The 17,567-nt window shown below is 38.8% G+C and overlaps 1 protein-coding gene across 1 annotated transcript in view; it reads right to left on the reverse strand.

Annotated features, from left to right (window-relative positions):
• The window catches only part of LOC113112656 (B-cell lymphoma/leukemia 11A-like), a 49,239-nt gene extending 39,055 nt beyond the window's left edge, over window positions 1–10,184 (reverse strand). The window contains exons 1-2 of the mRNA XM_026278408.1: window positions 8,996–10,184; window positions 5,514–5,849 (exon numbers count right to left, since the gene is read on the reverse strand). Coding sequence (XP_026134193.1) covers window positions 5,514–5,849; window positions 8,996–9,050 — 391 coding nt within the window. The 5' untranslated portion in view covers window positions 9,051–10,184. The remainder of the gene's footprint in view (window positions 1–5,513; window positions 5,850–8,995) is intronic.
• Between the last annotated feature and the right edge of the window lie 7,383 nt (window positions 10,185–17,567).

A 17,567-nucleotide genomic window follows, 5' to 3' on the forward strand; every position in this document is an offset into this window, starting at 1 on the left:
AATGATAGAAGGAGCGACAAAACAGAGAGGAAGGGAGAAGAGAGAAAAAAACACCAAGCGCTGAAGGTGTCTGTAGAGACTCAAGTCCTGCCATCTGTAACCATTAGAGCCCAGATGAATTGATCGTATTGAGCAACCCGGCTGGCGCGGGGGCATAGCTGGTCAAGGTGACCTCGTAGTGGAGTACTGTCCACCTTGTGCTACCAGGAGAGATAGAGTAAAAAGAAAGAAGTGTGTGTGTGTGAAAATGAACTAGCCTAGCTCTGGAGCAGTGACGAGGCCATTACATGTGTCCGACAGTGTGTGTGTGTGTAAAAGGTAAACAGAGTAGTGGAGGATACCCTCCTGAAGCCCACCCAATGCCTCCAGCCCTGCTCTGTGCCAATTTCTCTTTGGCATTGGCCGCTGAGGGATGTCCTGCAGTACTAGTGCCAACTCTCACACACACACACACCTCGCATACACGGCTGCAGAAAACCCCAGACAAACACTCAGGCCTCTCACAGTTATGGCCAAGCAACTCCGCACCATTCCTATCTGTGTTTATAGAAGCTGTCTGTAATCCGCTGCGATTTATAAATTTGCTTTGTGGTACATAAACATTTTTATGGACACCTTCCTTGCAAAACATCTGACACAATTTGAGAGCTGTAGTTTGACAGGACCCAGTGGGTCTGTGCACGTCCACCCACATAAAAAAATCCACACACATGTTGGTACAAAAAAAAAAAAACATGAAAACGAGGAGATCAGACAAGAGGGGTGCTTGAATATCAGTAGAAAGATCACAAAATCCCTCCACAAAGGCATAATCACACTTCTCACGGACCTAAAATCGAACTCTACACCGGCACGTATCTGCGAACAACAACAGATACTGAGCATTTTTGCATTTAGCTTTTATTTTCCATCTAACATCCGCCGGAAAGACAAAGCGATCACTCGAGGTAGTCCTGGAAAGACAGCGTGATCAGGTGGCATTATGGAGATGAGGACAGACAGAAAGGAGAGAGCTGGGTATTTCTCCTCTTGTGATGGAGGAGGCGATGCCATTGTCTGCAGGAGGGAGGGATGGGTGGGGGGGTGAGAGCATCATTGGGTGCTAAGAGCGTATGAAGGGGTGCGGGGGTGGGAGAACTGAGACGGAGCAGGTGGCACTGTGCCAGGCAGTGCCCGTCTGGATGCTAAATACCTTTGTTTCCTTGCAAGCCGGCTTTGGTGCAAAAAAAAAAAAAAACAGGTAAAAACAACATGATTTTTAAGGTTAAAAGCCTTCAGATATACAATTTTCATATAATATATGAATTTCACCTGATAACAAATAAGTCTTGCACGAACAACAACTAAAAAATGGATTCTGTTTGTTTCCCATGCAACACAAAATTCCCAACCCAACAAAAAACATGTGCTGTAGCCCATTAGATGAAAATGGCGAATGAAAGGAAGCCGTCCACCCCCACAGCACCGAGCCGACTGTATCATGCAAATCAAGCCCGAGGATGCAGAATATCACAATGTTTCTGTGAGGGATGCTGAGAGACACATCACCACATGCAGCAAAACAGCTCCAGGAGAATTAAATACCATTCTGTGCTATTATTACACCTCTTCCCTCTGGAAAAGCACTGCACACCTCTCACACTCACACATTCGGTAATGCTATTTTTCTCCAAGATCAGACAGGAGATGTTACACATATGCAAGGACTAAACACAAACACATATGGGCTTCACACACAGCCCAGAGTTCTTTGAAAGGGACAACTGTGTATGAAGAAATCCTGCCGGTGAAAGGAAATAAAAATTAGATGCGAATGGCATCCCCCCGGTTCGAATGCATATTCATAAAGAGCCACTTCCAGGCTACCATCGCTGCTCGGCTGAGACATGTCTCTTTGTCGCTTTCCGATTATTAATTTTTTGATGGTAAAAAAAAAAAAAAGTATGCACAAATAAAATGATTTTGTGACACTGAACAGCCTCTGTATGCATGCATATTTCCACACATGCCTCTAAGGAAAGTCTATTATGTCTGTCAGAAACACACACACTCCCATGCTGCACGGGGCAGTTTGGAAAATAAAAGCAACTGCCGTGGTTGCCTCAGTTCTCACTGATGACCGCACGTCAGTTAACGCTGCACCTTACAAGTCCCCTTAAAAAAACGATCAGTGTCAGCACACTCGCTCCCTCGCAGCTGAACTCCAGTGAGGCGCTTTGATGATAATTATGATCATGACAGATCGTCAAGCTCCAGATAATATGTGATTTAAAAAAAGAGGAAGAAAAGAAAAAACAATAAGGAAAAAAAAGCTTAAATTGCTGGGGTCTTTGTTAAGCCGCTCATTTGGGTCACATTTTGGCACAGAAAATTGCAGGCGGCTCACATGCCTGACAATCACACACAGTGTAATTGATTCAATATTAATTGGATGGCCCTGATTTACATTGACTGCTACAGCCATATGCATAACAGAGAGGGAGAGAGTGACAAAATGAGCGAGTGAGTGAGCGAGCAGGAGAGTTAGAGACATTAAAAACCCACCCAGCAAAGGCCATTTAAAAAACAATTATCTGTATTGAGGTCCGTTCTGCATGGAAGCAGTGTTAGTCCGATCTAATCTGCCGATTTATTGGCGAGCAGTCATAATTTCTGAAGGGCTGCCATAGGGAAAGACAGAGTCTTGAAAAGCGCTTGATAAAAAAAAAAAGTTCAGAGCTCCAAATGGCCTTATATCGCGAGCCAAAGCTAATTCAGTCTGTTCCATCTACATGTTTGTGGACAACGCATTGCGAAACAGAAGATCATAGGCTGTTACTCTGCATAATTTGTAAATTTCATCAGACATCTTATATTGTGCAGCAAAGGACATGAAGTCGACTATATCAACAGAGTGAATTCAAAGCAGTGGGACAACATTTATTCAACAAGACACTTTTGTGACAACCTGTCTAATTTTTTGCCATTTTAAAGAAATGAGAGCATTCAAAATCTCATTTAGAAATTACAAATGAAATAAATACATTATGACCATATTAAATGACTGCTTGGGAGAGGATAATGTCTCGGTCATCTCCAGTAAGGCCCCCTCACCAGGATCCATTTTGCTGTTTGGGGTAACACACAGTCTCACACACATGAGTATTGCCCCATTTCTATGCTCACACAGCAAATCCATTCCTCTGTGGCAGTTACTGCCTTTTCTCACACTGAGCAGCTCTATAGGAAATGGAGCTGTTACATCACACATACCACTCCTTATTTGGTCGCCTGAACTAACTAATGATCTTTAAAATATCTTAAATAAATAATAACACTTAATTAATAAAAAAATATATATAAACAATGAATACAAAATAAAAAATAAGCAAAAGTTCATATTAAAATAATATTTATAAAATTAATAAATAGAAAGATATGTACAACATTTTTATATATATACACACATATAATTACATTTTGATCATTTATATGTCTGTTTTATATATATATATATATTCAGCCTTGCAGTTTTGTGATGTTCTTGACCACCTCTAACCCAGGTATATACACACACACGCGCGCTCACTCACTCTCTCTCTCTCAAATTATTATGATTTATACATTCATGGTAAGCTGCAGTCATAACTAACCTTGGATATGTTATGTCTGAAATCTTCTATAATTTGGCTAATTAATATGTCTTCCCTGTCTGACCTGCCATGCAGCAGATACAGTCATATGCTGAGAAGCTGTTATGAACCTTCCCACAAAATAGTTAAAAAAAAAAATAATAATAATAATAATAACAAGCACACATAATACCAGTGACCCAACGCTATCAGCTGAACCCTGATACATTATGATGTAAATGAGTTTAATAACCCAGTTTAGCGGCTGACAGAAACGACAGACGTGCATGATAGCCAGCTTGCATAAAGGTTGTATAATTTGTGCTGAAACTGCATCAACATGCTTAAAACAAAGAGGGCAAGCAGACACAAATGACCCCATTCAGCCTCCATATCTGATCAAATTTAAATGTACTATAGCACAAAAGTGTGTTCCACAGCAGATTATTGTAAACATTTTACACTCAATCTAGGAGGCTTCATTTTCTGTATCTCAGACTATGCAAGTGGGAACTGTTGGAAAATACTTCAATACTTGAACTCAGCAGACGATAATTAGCCCAGAGCAAAGGGTCAAGTCCAAATGACTGCTGATGGGTCTAACCGGACCCAGACGCTTCCTGGAACCTGATCTTTGAGGCACACCAGAGAATGGCCAAACGTAAAGCCAGGCCAGAAAAACAGACTGGAAAGTCTCACTCTCACATTTTCTAGATTTAAAAAAACAGCCACTCTAAATCGCCCCACCAGCACAAGACACTCATGGACACATAATAACACACTGACAAACTTAAAGCAGTTAATTTCACTTACGTTCAGCTTAAGCAAGGTTAGACTTACGCTACTCTGAGATTCCAGGGTTGCCTTTGTTTACAGTGGAAACTAGGGACTATGTTTTTTTATGACTGCATTTTCCGTGTTTTATATAGTGCATAAAGTCAACTGCAATTAAAATGCACATCCACAAAACTAAAACAAATAATTAGCATTGTGTTGTTGTTGCCTGACAAACCAAAATAACCGAACGGCCTTCCATTTCCTTTCCTTTTTTGACAGAAAGTGAAAATGTGCAGACATGCATTTGTACGGATAAGATGTGGCTATACAAGTATTCACAACGGAATCAAGATACATCTGTCCAGACCACATGAGAGAGGCTGTGCAGCACAGAGAGGCATTTCCCATGAGCCTGTGGACACACACCGAGGGGGATGGCCTCTCCTGTCACAGCAAGGACTCCTCGAACCGCCCCTCCAGTGCCAAATCACCCCACATCTCCCCTTTTTTTCTCCCAGTAGGGATGAGCAATCCACCATACCATAAAGAGCACACTCTTTGCACTCTACTTCAACAAATCTACAACTTTTAAGTCACACTCTGCCACATTCTTTCTCATTTCATTACCATGAAGAGTGAACGACAAGTTAACACAGAAAAAGGATTTGAAACACAAAGTCCAAATGTGTTAAACTGAAGCATGCAAGCGATCTACGGTTCGAATCTGAGCTTAATTATCCAAATCCCACAGAGTCCATCTGAAAGAGATCCTTGATTCCAAGCAGCGATGATCTTGAGATAATAAATCTGATTTTAAATGCTTTTTTGTTTTTTCTTCTTTGTACTCTGTGAAGTAATGCCGGTTCCTCTTTTGGTCTTCGTAATGGCTTCTCACTTTGAGGTTTGATTGAATATACCCCTTTTCCCCTTCCTGCCCCACAGCTTTTAAATATTCAGCACTCTGATATGTCTCCAGAGCTGCGAATGAGGCGACCCACCGAGAAAGGACATGTGTCTACGATATGTGGCCCACACAACAACTCTGCTCCACCACAAATGTTCCTCACACAAAAACACGCAGATTCCTTCTATTTTTAAGAGGAAAATCACATGAGATGAAGTTACCTGTAATGTTTTCCTGTTTCGGACAGATTCCTCGAGAAGACGTTGATAAGCAGTCATCGTCCTCCGGCGTGACCTGGACGCCCACCTCCACAGGGTTGGAGGCTCTCCTCAGGTCACCGTGCAAGGGCGATGGGGGCTTATCCACTGCTTTGTCCATGCAAAAAGTGCCATTGCACTGCTTCCTCTTGTGCTCAATGAAAATAAGGATTTCTCCCAAAGGGAAGTTCATCTGACACTGGCCACAGGTGAGCAGGTCCTGGTCTCCCTCTGGAGCTACCTGTACCAGCCCGCGCTGTTCCTGCCTCTCCTCCGAGACCACGGCAGACAGGGGCTCGGCTGCATGCAGGAAGAATCCATATGTGACATAGAGGGAATGAAAAGCAGAGGGAACATTAGAGACTGGGTGCTGCAATGAACACAGTCAAGATGAGAGAGCACACAACAGGATCAAAACAACAACAACACACATTTTATGTTAATCCACCACTTTAATTTAGTTTTATTTTCACATTTATCTTTTTAATTTCAGATCTATAATTACCTTACAAGTTATAACTAATAATAATAATAAACATTTAAAAAAATCTATTACTCACTGTCAGTTAAACTTCAGTGAACAAGCCTAAAAACATAATATTCACATAACTAATAGCAAGGGCCTGACACCTTATTAACACATAATTTATTATGATATAAAAGTAAAGGCAACAAAATGTTGTTATATTTGCTTTGGTGCATTAACTTCTGTGTCTAAAACTACAGTAAATTAATCTCAGCCTGAATCTTTGTTTCACTCAACCATACACACATCTGGATCATGAAATGACTGCATGGACAGCACTTGTAAATATCCAGAAAACCCAACACAAGTCACAGCTGCAGCAATAAATGCTTCACACAATAGGGACTATTAGCTTTTTTCCCATCATGAAAAAGTTAGCTGTAAGGTTCACAAACATATACACACACACATACATATGCAGGTATTTTTATAATGGTTGTTTAGTGAAATCTTTTGCTCATAGGTTACACTAGCTTCCTAATGGTTAAGAATGTTGACCTTCTTTATAAGCTGCCAATTTCATGCTTTAATGAACCTAAAGCCACAGAGAATCAAAAAATAGATTTTAATTTTAGTGTGTGATGATTGGATGATTTTGATAAAAAAGAAAAAAGGTGTTAGGATCATGTTCAGGGCGGTTAAATTTACTTCAGCCCAGTCTGGGGCAGATATTGAGGGGCAGATGTGGAGTATCTCCCAGACGTGCTTATGAGGAAAATATCCGACACATTTGCACATGAAGAACAATAACGTGTCATAAATGTATCTTCTATACATAGTACTGATTTTTGCTAATACGTAGTTTTGCTGTTGTTGTTTTTTCGAGATGAAATGCTCGCCGTGAAAATAAATAATAGAAAGCCTACCCGATTTAAAGTGTACTCAGTATTTTAGATCTGATTCATAGATACAGAGTGATTCATAGTGATATTGATTCGTAATGAATTCGTAATGATAACAGCTGTAGAACTTCCAGTTAGGTGTGATTGTGATAAAACACAGAGATAATCGATATGCAAAACTTCAGTCATGATTTAATAATGAAAACCGAGCTAGAACATACAAAATGTGTATATATTTCAACTGCAAAAAGATAAATGAAAATACGTTATGATAAAATAACCGCTTATATTCAACATTTCAGTTAGCTATAACAATTATGTAGGCTACTTATTTTAGTATAGCAGCTGCTATCTTAAGATATCTGCACATATGCATATTTTTGAAAACGTAACAGAAACGTTACACACTGTGTATGAATGAACATTTTTTATAATATTTTTAGAAATTTCAAATACATTCAAGTGTTTACAAACAAAAGCAGCTTTTTACCAAAAAAATGATGATAATATTTTTAAATAGCTCTCCTCAGAAAAGTATCTGTGTGTAGTCTATGAACGTGAACACTGGTTTTCAGTAAAGTTTGAAACACAACTTGATCTATTACAGAATACAAGGTATACAAATTATACATTTCATACCAGGTCAGGACAGGATAAAAAAAAAAAAAAAAAACCTGTCACAAGTTCGTATACAATACGTTTCGCTCTTGCTAACATATGGTCAAATATAGATCAAGATAGCGGTGAAACTGATCGGGTTCGAATCTAGTTTATGATCGTCGTCTGCCCCCTAGCGGTGGATTTCTGACACGAACAGCAGCAAACACACGGAGAAACCCGCGCTGAGATCCCACAGCCTGTGTGTGGAAATCCAATAATGTTACATGATACTTTACAATGTTACAACAGCTCGGGATTTGTGTCAAACATGTGTATCTAATAAAACGCACACTAATGCTTTTGTAGCTTTACGTTTGAGATTATAAAAGGTAAAATCGAACAGACAAAAAGACGAGAGCTAAAATGTGTCATCGTGCTCCTGACAACATGTCAGGTCCATAAAATACGAAGCAGACATTATTTACAAAACTGTAACCTACCACAGTCCTTCAAGGCATGTTTAGACTAAATAATAATAATAATTCGAATGATAATTAGGAGAACAGTAGTCTAGTAGTAGGCTATGAATGTGTGCATACAAAAAGAGCAAACTGACTGGTATTCTTGATACACTTGTGTCTAAATAGTTGCAGTAAATTTAGGTTTCGTCTTACCTTTGTCACCGACATTTAAAACAAAAATCAGGCATAAGTGAAATCGAATTTATCCTTGTACAAATGCACACAAAACGCAAAGAGCGTAGCGTAAAATCGTTCCCTACTGATTTTAAGCTAAAGCCCATACGAGTCAATCAGAATCGTGTTTGGTTCAAATGTAAGGAAAGCTTAAGTTTAAAATTCGAATCATTTGTATGTGCAGATTCCTTGCACTGCGATGTTAGCCTCACACAGGCGACTATCGTGCTCTATTTGCTGGCAGTGGGTATACGCGCACGCGGCGCTTGTAAACAGTCTGACACGAGATTTTTCCCAATCAAAATTCACTTCCACTCTTTGAAAATCTTCCAAAAATAGTGTGAGAGGGGGGAAATCCTACCCAGAATCACAGACAGACCGTGTTACGGGACATTCCACGAAATGTGAGCTTAAATAAGCGAGCGAAAGCACGCGTGCAAAAACCCACCACAGTCCGGTATATGTGAGCGCTTGCTCTTAAGTGGTCAAGGCGACTAGGGCACGAGAGCCAAGAAATATGCGCCTAAACACAGAGCCGGCATGAACTTCTCCAAGTATAGCGATGGAAAGCAAACTTTTGTGGCATTTCGGCGGACGAAGGTGCGCGTAAAGAATTTCAGAGATGGGAACGTTCTCTCCACTTAAGTCCACTTGATCTGCGCTGTCCCAATGTCCAGTGTGTCTTCACTGAGAATTACGCTGCTCTCCAGCAACTCAACGCTACAGAACGGAGCCAAAATCAGGTAAAGCGAACGGGCACAACATATATTTGTCTTTACTTACGCGAAAAATCCCGTTTGCTTAAGTGCTGGGGTTTGCCTTGCTTGCGGCGAGACATGGTGGTTGGTGGCGGCTTTCAGCTCGGTTCACATCGGGAGAGCCGGGTTAGAAGGGAGACTCCAGAGAAAATATCTTCATCAATGCCTTTGACATCCAAAATAAATTAGAAATAATACAAAGATGGCGAGGGGAAGATGGATTGTGGGATAGCCGTCATGGCTTTTTTGAAAAGAGAGAGAGAGATGAAAAAATGGCAAAAGCCCCCCTGAGCTGCAAGTTCAAGTGCGGACGTGACGTCCCTGCGAACTTGAACGTCAGGAGATGGATGGACACAGACATACAGAACATGGGCAGGGCAAAGCCGTGGAGTGGGAGGAGGGAGTGGAAATAACAAAACCAATGGACACTCATTAGGGGCTGGACATGAAAAATAGACCCGAGGAAGCCAATGGACAGAAAGATCAGGGGGCCGGACAAGAGGCGAGAGAGCGAGAGCGAGAGACACGCACACACAGAAAGAGAGAGAGAGTGGGAGATATGTTTAATGAAAGCAATGTGCGCTGCGGCGTGTGTGTGTGTGCGCGCGCGCGCGCTGGGGGTGGACGCAGGAAAATAGTGCACGAAAAGCCAATGGACAGGAGATTCAAGGGGGGCGGACATGCTATATATACAAAAAGAGGGGGAGAGGAACCTCGCATATAAGGTTTCGTAGTGGACACTGGTGGTGTTTCAAACACAGTCTCTCAACTCCTTGTCAGACACACGTTCGGGTTGCATGAACAGGATAGACAGGTTCCGAGCCGGGGCATGCGGGTTCAACCGCCGCGTGCGCTGCCACATTCCTCCAGAACAGAGAGAAACTTAAGGGACATCACATAGAGCGGGGTAGGATAGTCGTTCGCGCGCTTTGCAAACGATGTAGGTGGGACTTAAATACTACAAGAGTGTAATTGTAAAAATATAACAACACACTGACGAATAGATTGTGGGAGCAGCCCACTATAAGAAAGGGGCCGGGGTAATAACTTTTCAGATGTGTTCAGATTATAGGGAATGGCGACTGGAGGGAGGAGGGGGGTGTCTGTAAACCGCCGCGTGGATTTAGAAATATAAAGATGCTGTAAACAGCGCCGATGCATTCGAAATTAAAGAGAAGTGAAGCGTATAACCGAACGCGATGACAAGCTAGTTCAATGCATTAGGTGGGAGGAAGAGGGAGATACCCCTGCGAACTAGTAGAAGTACGACCAGACTATAGCGACTGCTCAAGAGACTCAAAGCAGAGACTGCGTGAACAAGTGACAGTCTGCGGGGAAAAGGCACAATTCTATAGGGAACCGATCGGAATTGAATTCGAATGCTGGAGATAATACGTGACCCGTGAGCGAGCGAGTGAGTGAAACTGCTTTGCAGGCTTATACGGTGACATCTTTGTTTCTGGACCAAGACTGATCGCTGTGCTGGTGCGTGAGTGGGTTTTTTTTTGTCGGCGCGAGGTTTCGGAACATTTACGCGAATGTTGAGTCAGGTTTGCGCTGGGTAAAAAGGTCAACTCTGCGCGAGGGCTATCTGGGAATCCCAATGGATGCGCTCGACTGTACCACACTGACAGTGCCGATGCTTTTCAGGTCATTGTTCTCAACAAGTGCATATGATTAAAATAACCGTATCGATCTGAATTTTGTATATTAAGCCTTTGATTTCGTTTCAATGCAGCGCACTATTCTCCAACATGCACAAAGGGAGCTAGATACATTTATAGCACTTTTAAGAGTGAAGCGCGTAAATTATGTAATTATTATATATATATATATATATATATATATATATATATATATATATATATATATATATATATATATAGTGCTTTAAGCAAAGAACATATTCAAAGAAGCATGCCGGTTTTTTGGGTTGGCTGTACGATTATTTGAATATTATAAAAGCTTATTCAGATCATTGCTTTTATTTCTAGGCTCTAGCATAAACTGCTTTCTAGATAACAAAAAGTTACCATAGAAGGTTATCATGCAGAAAAAAAGCTGTAAAGCACATTTTGGCTCTAATTTTGACATATTCTTAAGCGTCTAATATTTCTGTGATCCTGTAGCGTGATTGACAGAATACACCACGGATTCCTTTAGGACCTCTCGAGAGGTAATGTGCTCTGCAGTTCATGCATACCACAGAAAGATTTCATTGTTTAACCTCGCTCGAAATACTTCCAAGTGCTTGTAAAAAAAAAATAGTTGTTTAAAAAGTAGTGAGGTTAGCTGTAGTGGGAAACCGTGGTTATTGTGAAAACTTTGACTCTGCATGCGACAATCTCTATACAAAATCAAAATGTTTCCATACAGCAAATAATGCAACGTGTGATAATAGCGTTTGCTTTTGACTGAACGATCTTTCTGTATAAAAGCTTTTGGAGCTGGCCAAATTTGGGGATGTAACACTAACCATGGCACATGCCCACTCTGGGCTGATGGACGGCCTTTTTCCCACTTTTCTGAAAGTCTGATCAGATTGATCAGCGCAAAGGGAGCGTTTACACCTACTTCAGGAATGAGGCTATCAGGCAGCAACAAAACGCCGCGTACAAACAGAATTTCAATATGTAAATGACAATGCGACTGATCCCATCACAAATCAGTCAGACGTTAAATGCGTTGCAATATCCATCTCACCAATGCAAGGTCAGGCGCGCTCTCTCGTACAGAAAAAGGAAGCGATTGGAAATGTGAGTGAGAGACAGATTCATGCTTAAAATAACGATTCAGCTCGATGCGCGAGGCCCTGGATGACACAAAATCCAGATTACCAGACTACATCTACAAAATCTACAAAATACCATGATTGCTGCTGAAAGATCATTTTATTAAATTGCGAAATCCAAGTAAATAGTAGGGTTCCACTATGATACTACTAAAGATGAATAGGGGGGGGGGATGGGGGCAAGACAGTTGAATTTATTTTTGTCGTGTGCTTGCCTTCCACGGATAGTGGCTCAAGGAAATTGACTGGCTTGCCCCTTGGGCGCATTTTAACATATGGAAATGACCAAGGGTTTATGCGATAAATCAACGCCCTGTTCATGCTTCACTCCTCTCATTTTCCCACTAGCTCTGGCAGTTCATCAGCAGATCTGTTTTCCTGCAACTCTTGTCCAGCGCTACTGTCATATTGAAAAAAGGGCTTTATGGGCATTTATGGTTTACCAGCGAGATTAGCACTTAGTTAAAACGCCTCTCGTGCACTTTGTGTTAATGAGAGAGCGTGCCAGTGTGTTCGTTCATCTTTGCTTAACTTTAACTAGAAAGAGTTTTTAGGATAAAATGGGCATTATGTGACTTTTGTTGTCATTTCTTTATTAATAAAAATAGGTTTTCCGCATGCATTCCGCATGCATTCCAACGTGATAGATTTCAAGACTATTTCAATACATTACATTATCTGACCAAATGTGTTAAAACGTTTCGTTTTAGTGCTCAAACAGCACCTGTCACTCATTATTGAGCATTTAATAAACAATAGGTCTATTTTATGGCTACTTTTGTTCAAATCAATTGCAGCGTTATTATTGCACATTATTATTGCACGTTATTCATATTTTTAATTTATACAGTGTGCATTTACTTCTATATTATCTTTAAACTTCTTTTCAAAATGATTACAGTACAAATTGAGGCATATTTTACTGATTTAATCCAAATACGTAAAAATGAAAAAGTAAGCAATAAACAATTTTGCCCAAATATTTATTTGCCTCTTTATCTTGTTTTATATGCTATGTTGCAATTGTTAAGAACTCCATACTCGGTGGTTCAGATTGGACTCATTTCAGGCCCAGGATGGAATTAAATCGGCCTTGTCTTATTGCTAGTTATAAATTAAATGGCATGCATGTACCTGGTATATGGTTGTAATCATGATATCATCCTACGCGTTCCTCTGGGAAAGCATCTTTGAATCGCGGTTGAGTAATTAAACATGTAAAATGACACTATAAAAGTGCATTACTATCGAAATTATTTTATCGCTTCCAAAGCATGTTTCATTTATAAAAAAAAAAAAAGACCCTCCAAAAAAGAGCATCAGTGCAAACTATTTCTTCACTTTGTCCAATGTCACAAAAACAGAAATTTTATTTGACACAAGAAATCAGACTGATCGTCAAATGAATTAGACCTTTTCGGGTCGCCTGTGAAAGACTTTGACCACCTTAAGTCTACATATGCCACTAAATAAACGTTTTACCTCAAAAGGACGGAGAGGGGCGAAATTGGGAATGATCTTAAAATCCCTGGTAAATCAAGCCTTGGCTTCTTTAAGGAATTTTAAGCTCCAGCAGTTCAGACACATTCGCGGACCGAAATTAATATTAATGGCTAGATTTCACAATGTGGCGTTATCACACTGCGCGATGGTGGGCATGCCATCTGGGTTTTGGCAGGTATTAGATATAATCAAAGGGATTACGTCTCTGTGGAAGAAATTATTAACGTTGGTACTGGTTCTTCTACGAAAAGCAAAGGCGTGTGAGTGTGTTAAAAAGAAGAAAAAAAAGAGGAGAGACGGAGAAAATCAGATTACCTGTGAGACTACATGTGGACTCATGCTGTAAGATATAAAGACTACAATTAGGCTATTGTAAGAAGAAAAAAAGCTTTAAAAAAAACAAGTAAAATACACACACTCGATATTATTGCGTGACTGTTGTTATGCTATATCAAGGTGACGCGCTTCACAAGTTCATGCCAGGATTCTTGTAGTATTATTAATCTTACATTAATAAGATGATGAATGGAAGTACACTAGGGACGTCAGTCGTTTATCTGTTAAGGCTTACGTTTATGTTCATTTCATGTTCATAGATTGTGCATAGAAGCTGTAACCTATAAGTTATTACAGAAATGAGCTTGCTAAAGCTTTAACAGAACCTAAAACCATGAATATATCCGTAAGGCATATTATAAACATCTTCAAACAGACCTGCAACAAACATATTAATAACACAATTTACATCCCCGTTATAAATAATCCACTCGAAACCAAATGGAATATCCAATAAATCCAATAATTGTTTATTCAGTGTTATTGATATCCAGTTGCTCTTAATCTAAGTTTAGCATGAAAGGCAATATGGCAGCAATGTAAAGTATTTAGCATTCAATAACCCGTGACATAAAAACTCTAACATTTTTAGGCTAAGACACAAGCTAAAATAGGCCCTATGAGAAATATTTACATTAATGCGTTAAAATTAACTAATTTTGATAGACACACTACAATTAATAATAAATGTTAATTATACACGCGGGATTAAAGGATAAAAACTGTTTACTGATGATGGACAAGAATCGCGGAGTTTGGGAGATTCAGGGAGAAAAAAGCAATATGTCGTGCTCCAGGCTCCCTCTAGTGTTCAGAATTATGATGACAAGGAATTCCGCAAGACTTCACAAAAAGAAATGAGAGAAGTGAATTAACCAACTTGATTTTTTACGACATTATTGAGCGTTAGATTAATCAACGGTGTAAAACATAAAACACGACTTATTACAAAGATATATGTTTGGGATTTAAAACTTAAATCTGGTTCTTTATTCAACCGTGAAGGCACGTTCTTCGTCTATTTTTTTCTTTATCTTACTTTTTTTTTTACAGCGGAGTTACGTGTAAACATTTTTGCTATTCAGTTGCTTGGTAATTCTATTCATTATTTTAAAATTTAAAAAAAAAGACTACAAAACGCACTGCATTGTGACCATGTATTGCACGGAGAAGACGACTTCAAGAATTTAGACAGTTAAAATTTATACAATTATTATTCATTTGTTCTTAATAAGGATGATGAGGAAGATGATAATCATCAATAATAAGGCAACATGAAAATCAATGCAGTGCTATGAACACTTCAAACCAAATACCTTTATATTACAAAATGATAAATATTCATTAATGTATGCCTGTTTTGGCCGATTTGCACGAATTGATGTGTAATGTAATTATAAAAACAGCCAAAGTTTAAAGAAATCTATATCTTTTACATATTTGTATGCATTGTTCATTCGAAAATGTAAAATTTATGACCATTTAAAATGTTATTTTGTTGCCTCCAATGACAGCCTTAAATCTCGACCCACTCCCACTTAGCTACTGAACATGAATATTTCAATCACTAGTGCTTTGTTATTAATACAACGAAATATGTAAAAAAAAAAAAAAAAAAAAAAAATCACAATTCAGAGATGCAGTGTATTTGCAATCTCTACCGAATTTCTTAGCATAGGCTACCCCTTATCCAGCAATAATTTGGCAATCTGATTGAATTGATATAATTTAAATCTGACTGGAATTCTGTTTGCTATAATTGCTTCAGAACCATGGACAGCGACTCTTGCGAATGGTTCCCACAGCCACACAAACTCTGGCATTGTATAAGCTTGTCTGTAAACACGGGAGACATGCTCAGGAAACACATTGGTTTTATGGCTCACGATACTGCAGAATTTATTTTTTTAATTGCCTTTTTACTATAGCGTGCTGATAACCAACAATAACATTTTATTTTATCTTTCAACTTGACAACGCACTGATTCCGATGACTATGCCTTCAGACTCTACATATGGCTATGTTGCACATTGGTTAAAGGTTTTAGGTTTAAATACCTAAAAATAAACATTCAATCATAATTTTCTCACCCACATGTATTCCAAAAAATTTTTCGGTGAAACATAGAGGGCCTTTTGAGAAAGGTCTGCGTTGTTTTTTGTTTATTTGTTTGTATGTTTTTTTTTTCTCCATACAAGGAAAGTCAATGGGTACCGAAATGGTTTGGTTACCAAAATTATTCAAAATATATTATTTAGTGTTCTACGGAAGAAATAAATTTATAAGGAATTAGAATGACATGAGAGTGAGTAATGGGGTTGAATAAATCATTTTGGGGTTAACTATACCTTTAAGAGTAGAAACACCTCCAGTTATTTACCTGTTGCAAAAAATAACAGAAAAAAGAAAAGAAAAGGTTTTACTATATGTAGAAGTTTAGTATTGTCTGGTTAAAATACAACATTAAAGACGGTATTCGTGATATAATATTTTATCCTATTGTATTTATCTCTTTGTCGGAATTATATTCATTTCCAATTATATTCTTTCTGTGTGTGTGATTTATTCAGTGTCTTTGTTCAAATGGACATTTATTTTCTGCTTCGAGCACTTCCTTTGTCAATGATGTTCCGCCAATCTAAAATAAAGTGAACAGTATTAGAGAGTGAAATTTGAAATTTGTGCTATAATATTAAAGACATAAATAAAATGTTGTTGTCCTGGTCGTTTCTTGGAAAATGAGTGAAGGTAGTAATGTAGACTACACACACACACACACAAATATATATTAAAGCTTAATTAACGAAGTGAAGCTGCGTCTTTTCGACACGTTTAGGCAGACACAAGATCCAGTAGTATAAACATAATTTGGAATGTTCAAAATAAGTGCAGTCACTGAATGAGCAAGTAATTTTTAAGAAGTCACAATTTTTTTTTCACAAGTCGCCTTGAAGATACTGATTAGATTGTTTGTCTTCAAGTTAATGGAACAGAGAAATTGTGAATTTGTGACATTATCCTGTACAAAACTTTGTTATATACAGTCTCTCTCTCTCTCTCTCTCTCTCTCTCTCTCTCTCTCTCTCTCTCTCTTTCTCTCTCTCTCTCTCTCTCTCTATATATATATATATATATATATATATATATATATATATATATATATATATATATATATATATATATATATATATTATTATTATTATATATTTCATAGAATTATTTTTTGAAAGATCATGAGGTTTTGTTCAAAAATGGTTCAGAATACAAAAACACAATTATAATGATAATAATAAAATAATAACAATAATAATGTAGACCGGTATATTATAGTGCCAACGCTAAAAATCATAATAATTAGAACAGCAGAGTCAACAGTACTGAGAACTCTCACTCCACATATGCTCTATAGAGTTGAGTGTGCTGCTCACTGGAGAGCAGCTGGACGTCATCACGCCACGCCACTGGCATGGAACCACGAGATGGTGCTGTGGATAAACGATCACGCACAGCACACTTATTCTTCAGAACAATCTTGCCAAAAGTCTGGCTCGTGTCTAATCGATTCAGTCACAACATATGCTATTGCTCTATTACGCTTCATCAAAATGGAGCAGATACAGTCTATTATAACCCTTAATGAATGTGTGTTTGTGTGTGCGTGTGTGTGTGGGGGCATGTTTTTTGTGACATATCAGGACACAACTCTGTATAATGACATGGGTATGACACAGGTATTACAAGCAGAGGGTGACTTATGGGGACATAACCCATGTCCCCATTTTTCAAAACGCATATAAATCATACAGAATGAGGGTTTTTTGAGAAAGTAAAAATGCACAAACAAAGTTTCCTGTGAGGGTTGGGGTTAGGTGTAGGGTTGGTGAAGGGCGATAGAATATACAGTTTTTACATTATAAAAACCATTATGCCTATGGGATGTCCCCACTTTTCACAAAAACAAACATG

The sequence above is a fragment of the Carassius auratus genome, chromosome 13 (genome assembly GCF_003368295.1).
Source record: "Carassius auratus strain Wakin chromosome 13, ASM336829v1, whole genome shotgun sequence".
Lineage (NCBI taxonomy): Eukaryota > Metazoa > Chordata > Actinopteri > Cypriniformes > Cyprinidae > Carassius > Carassius auratus.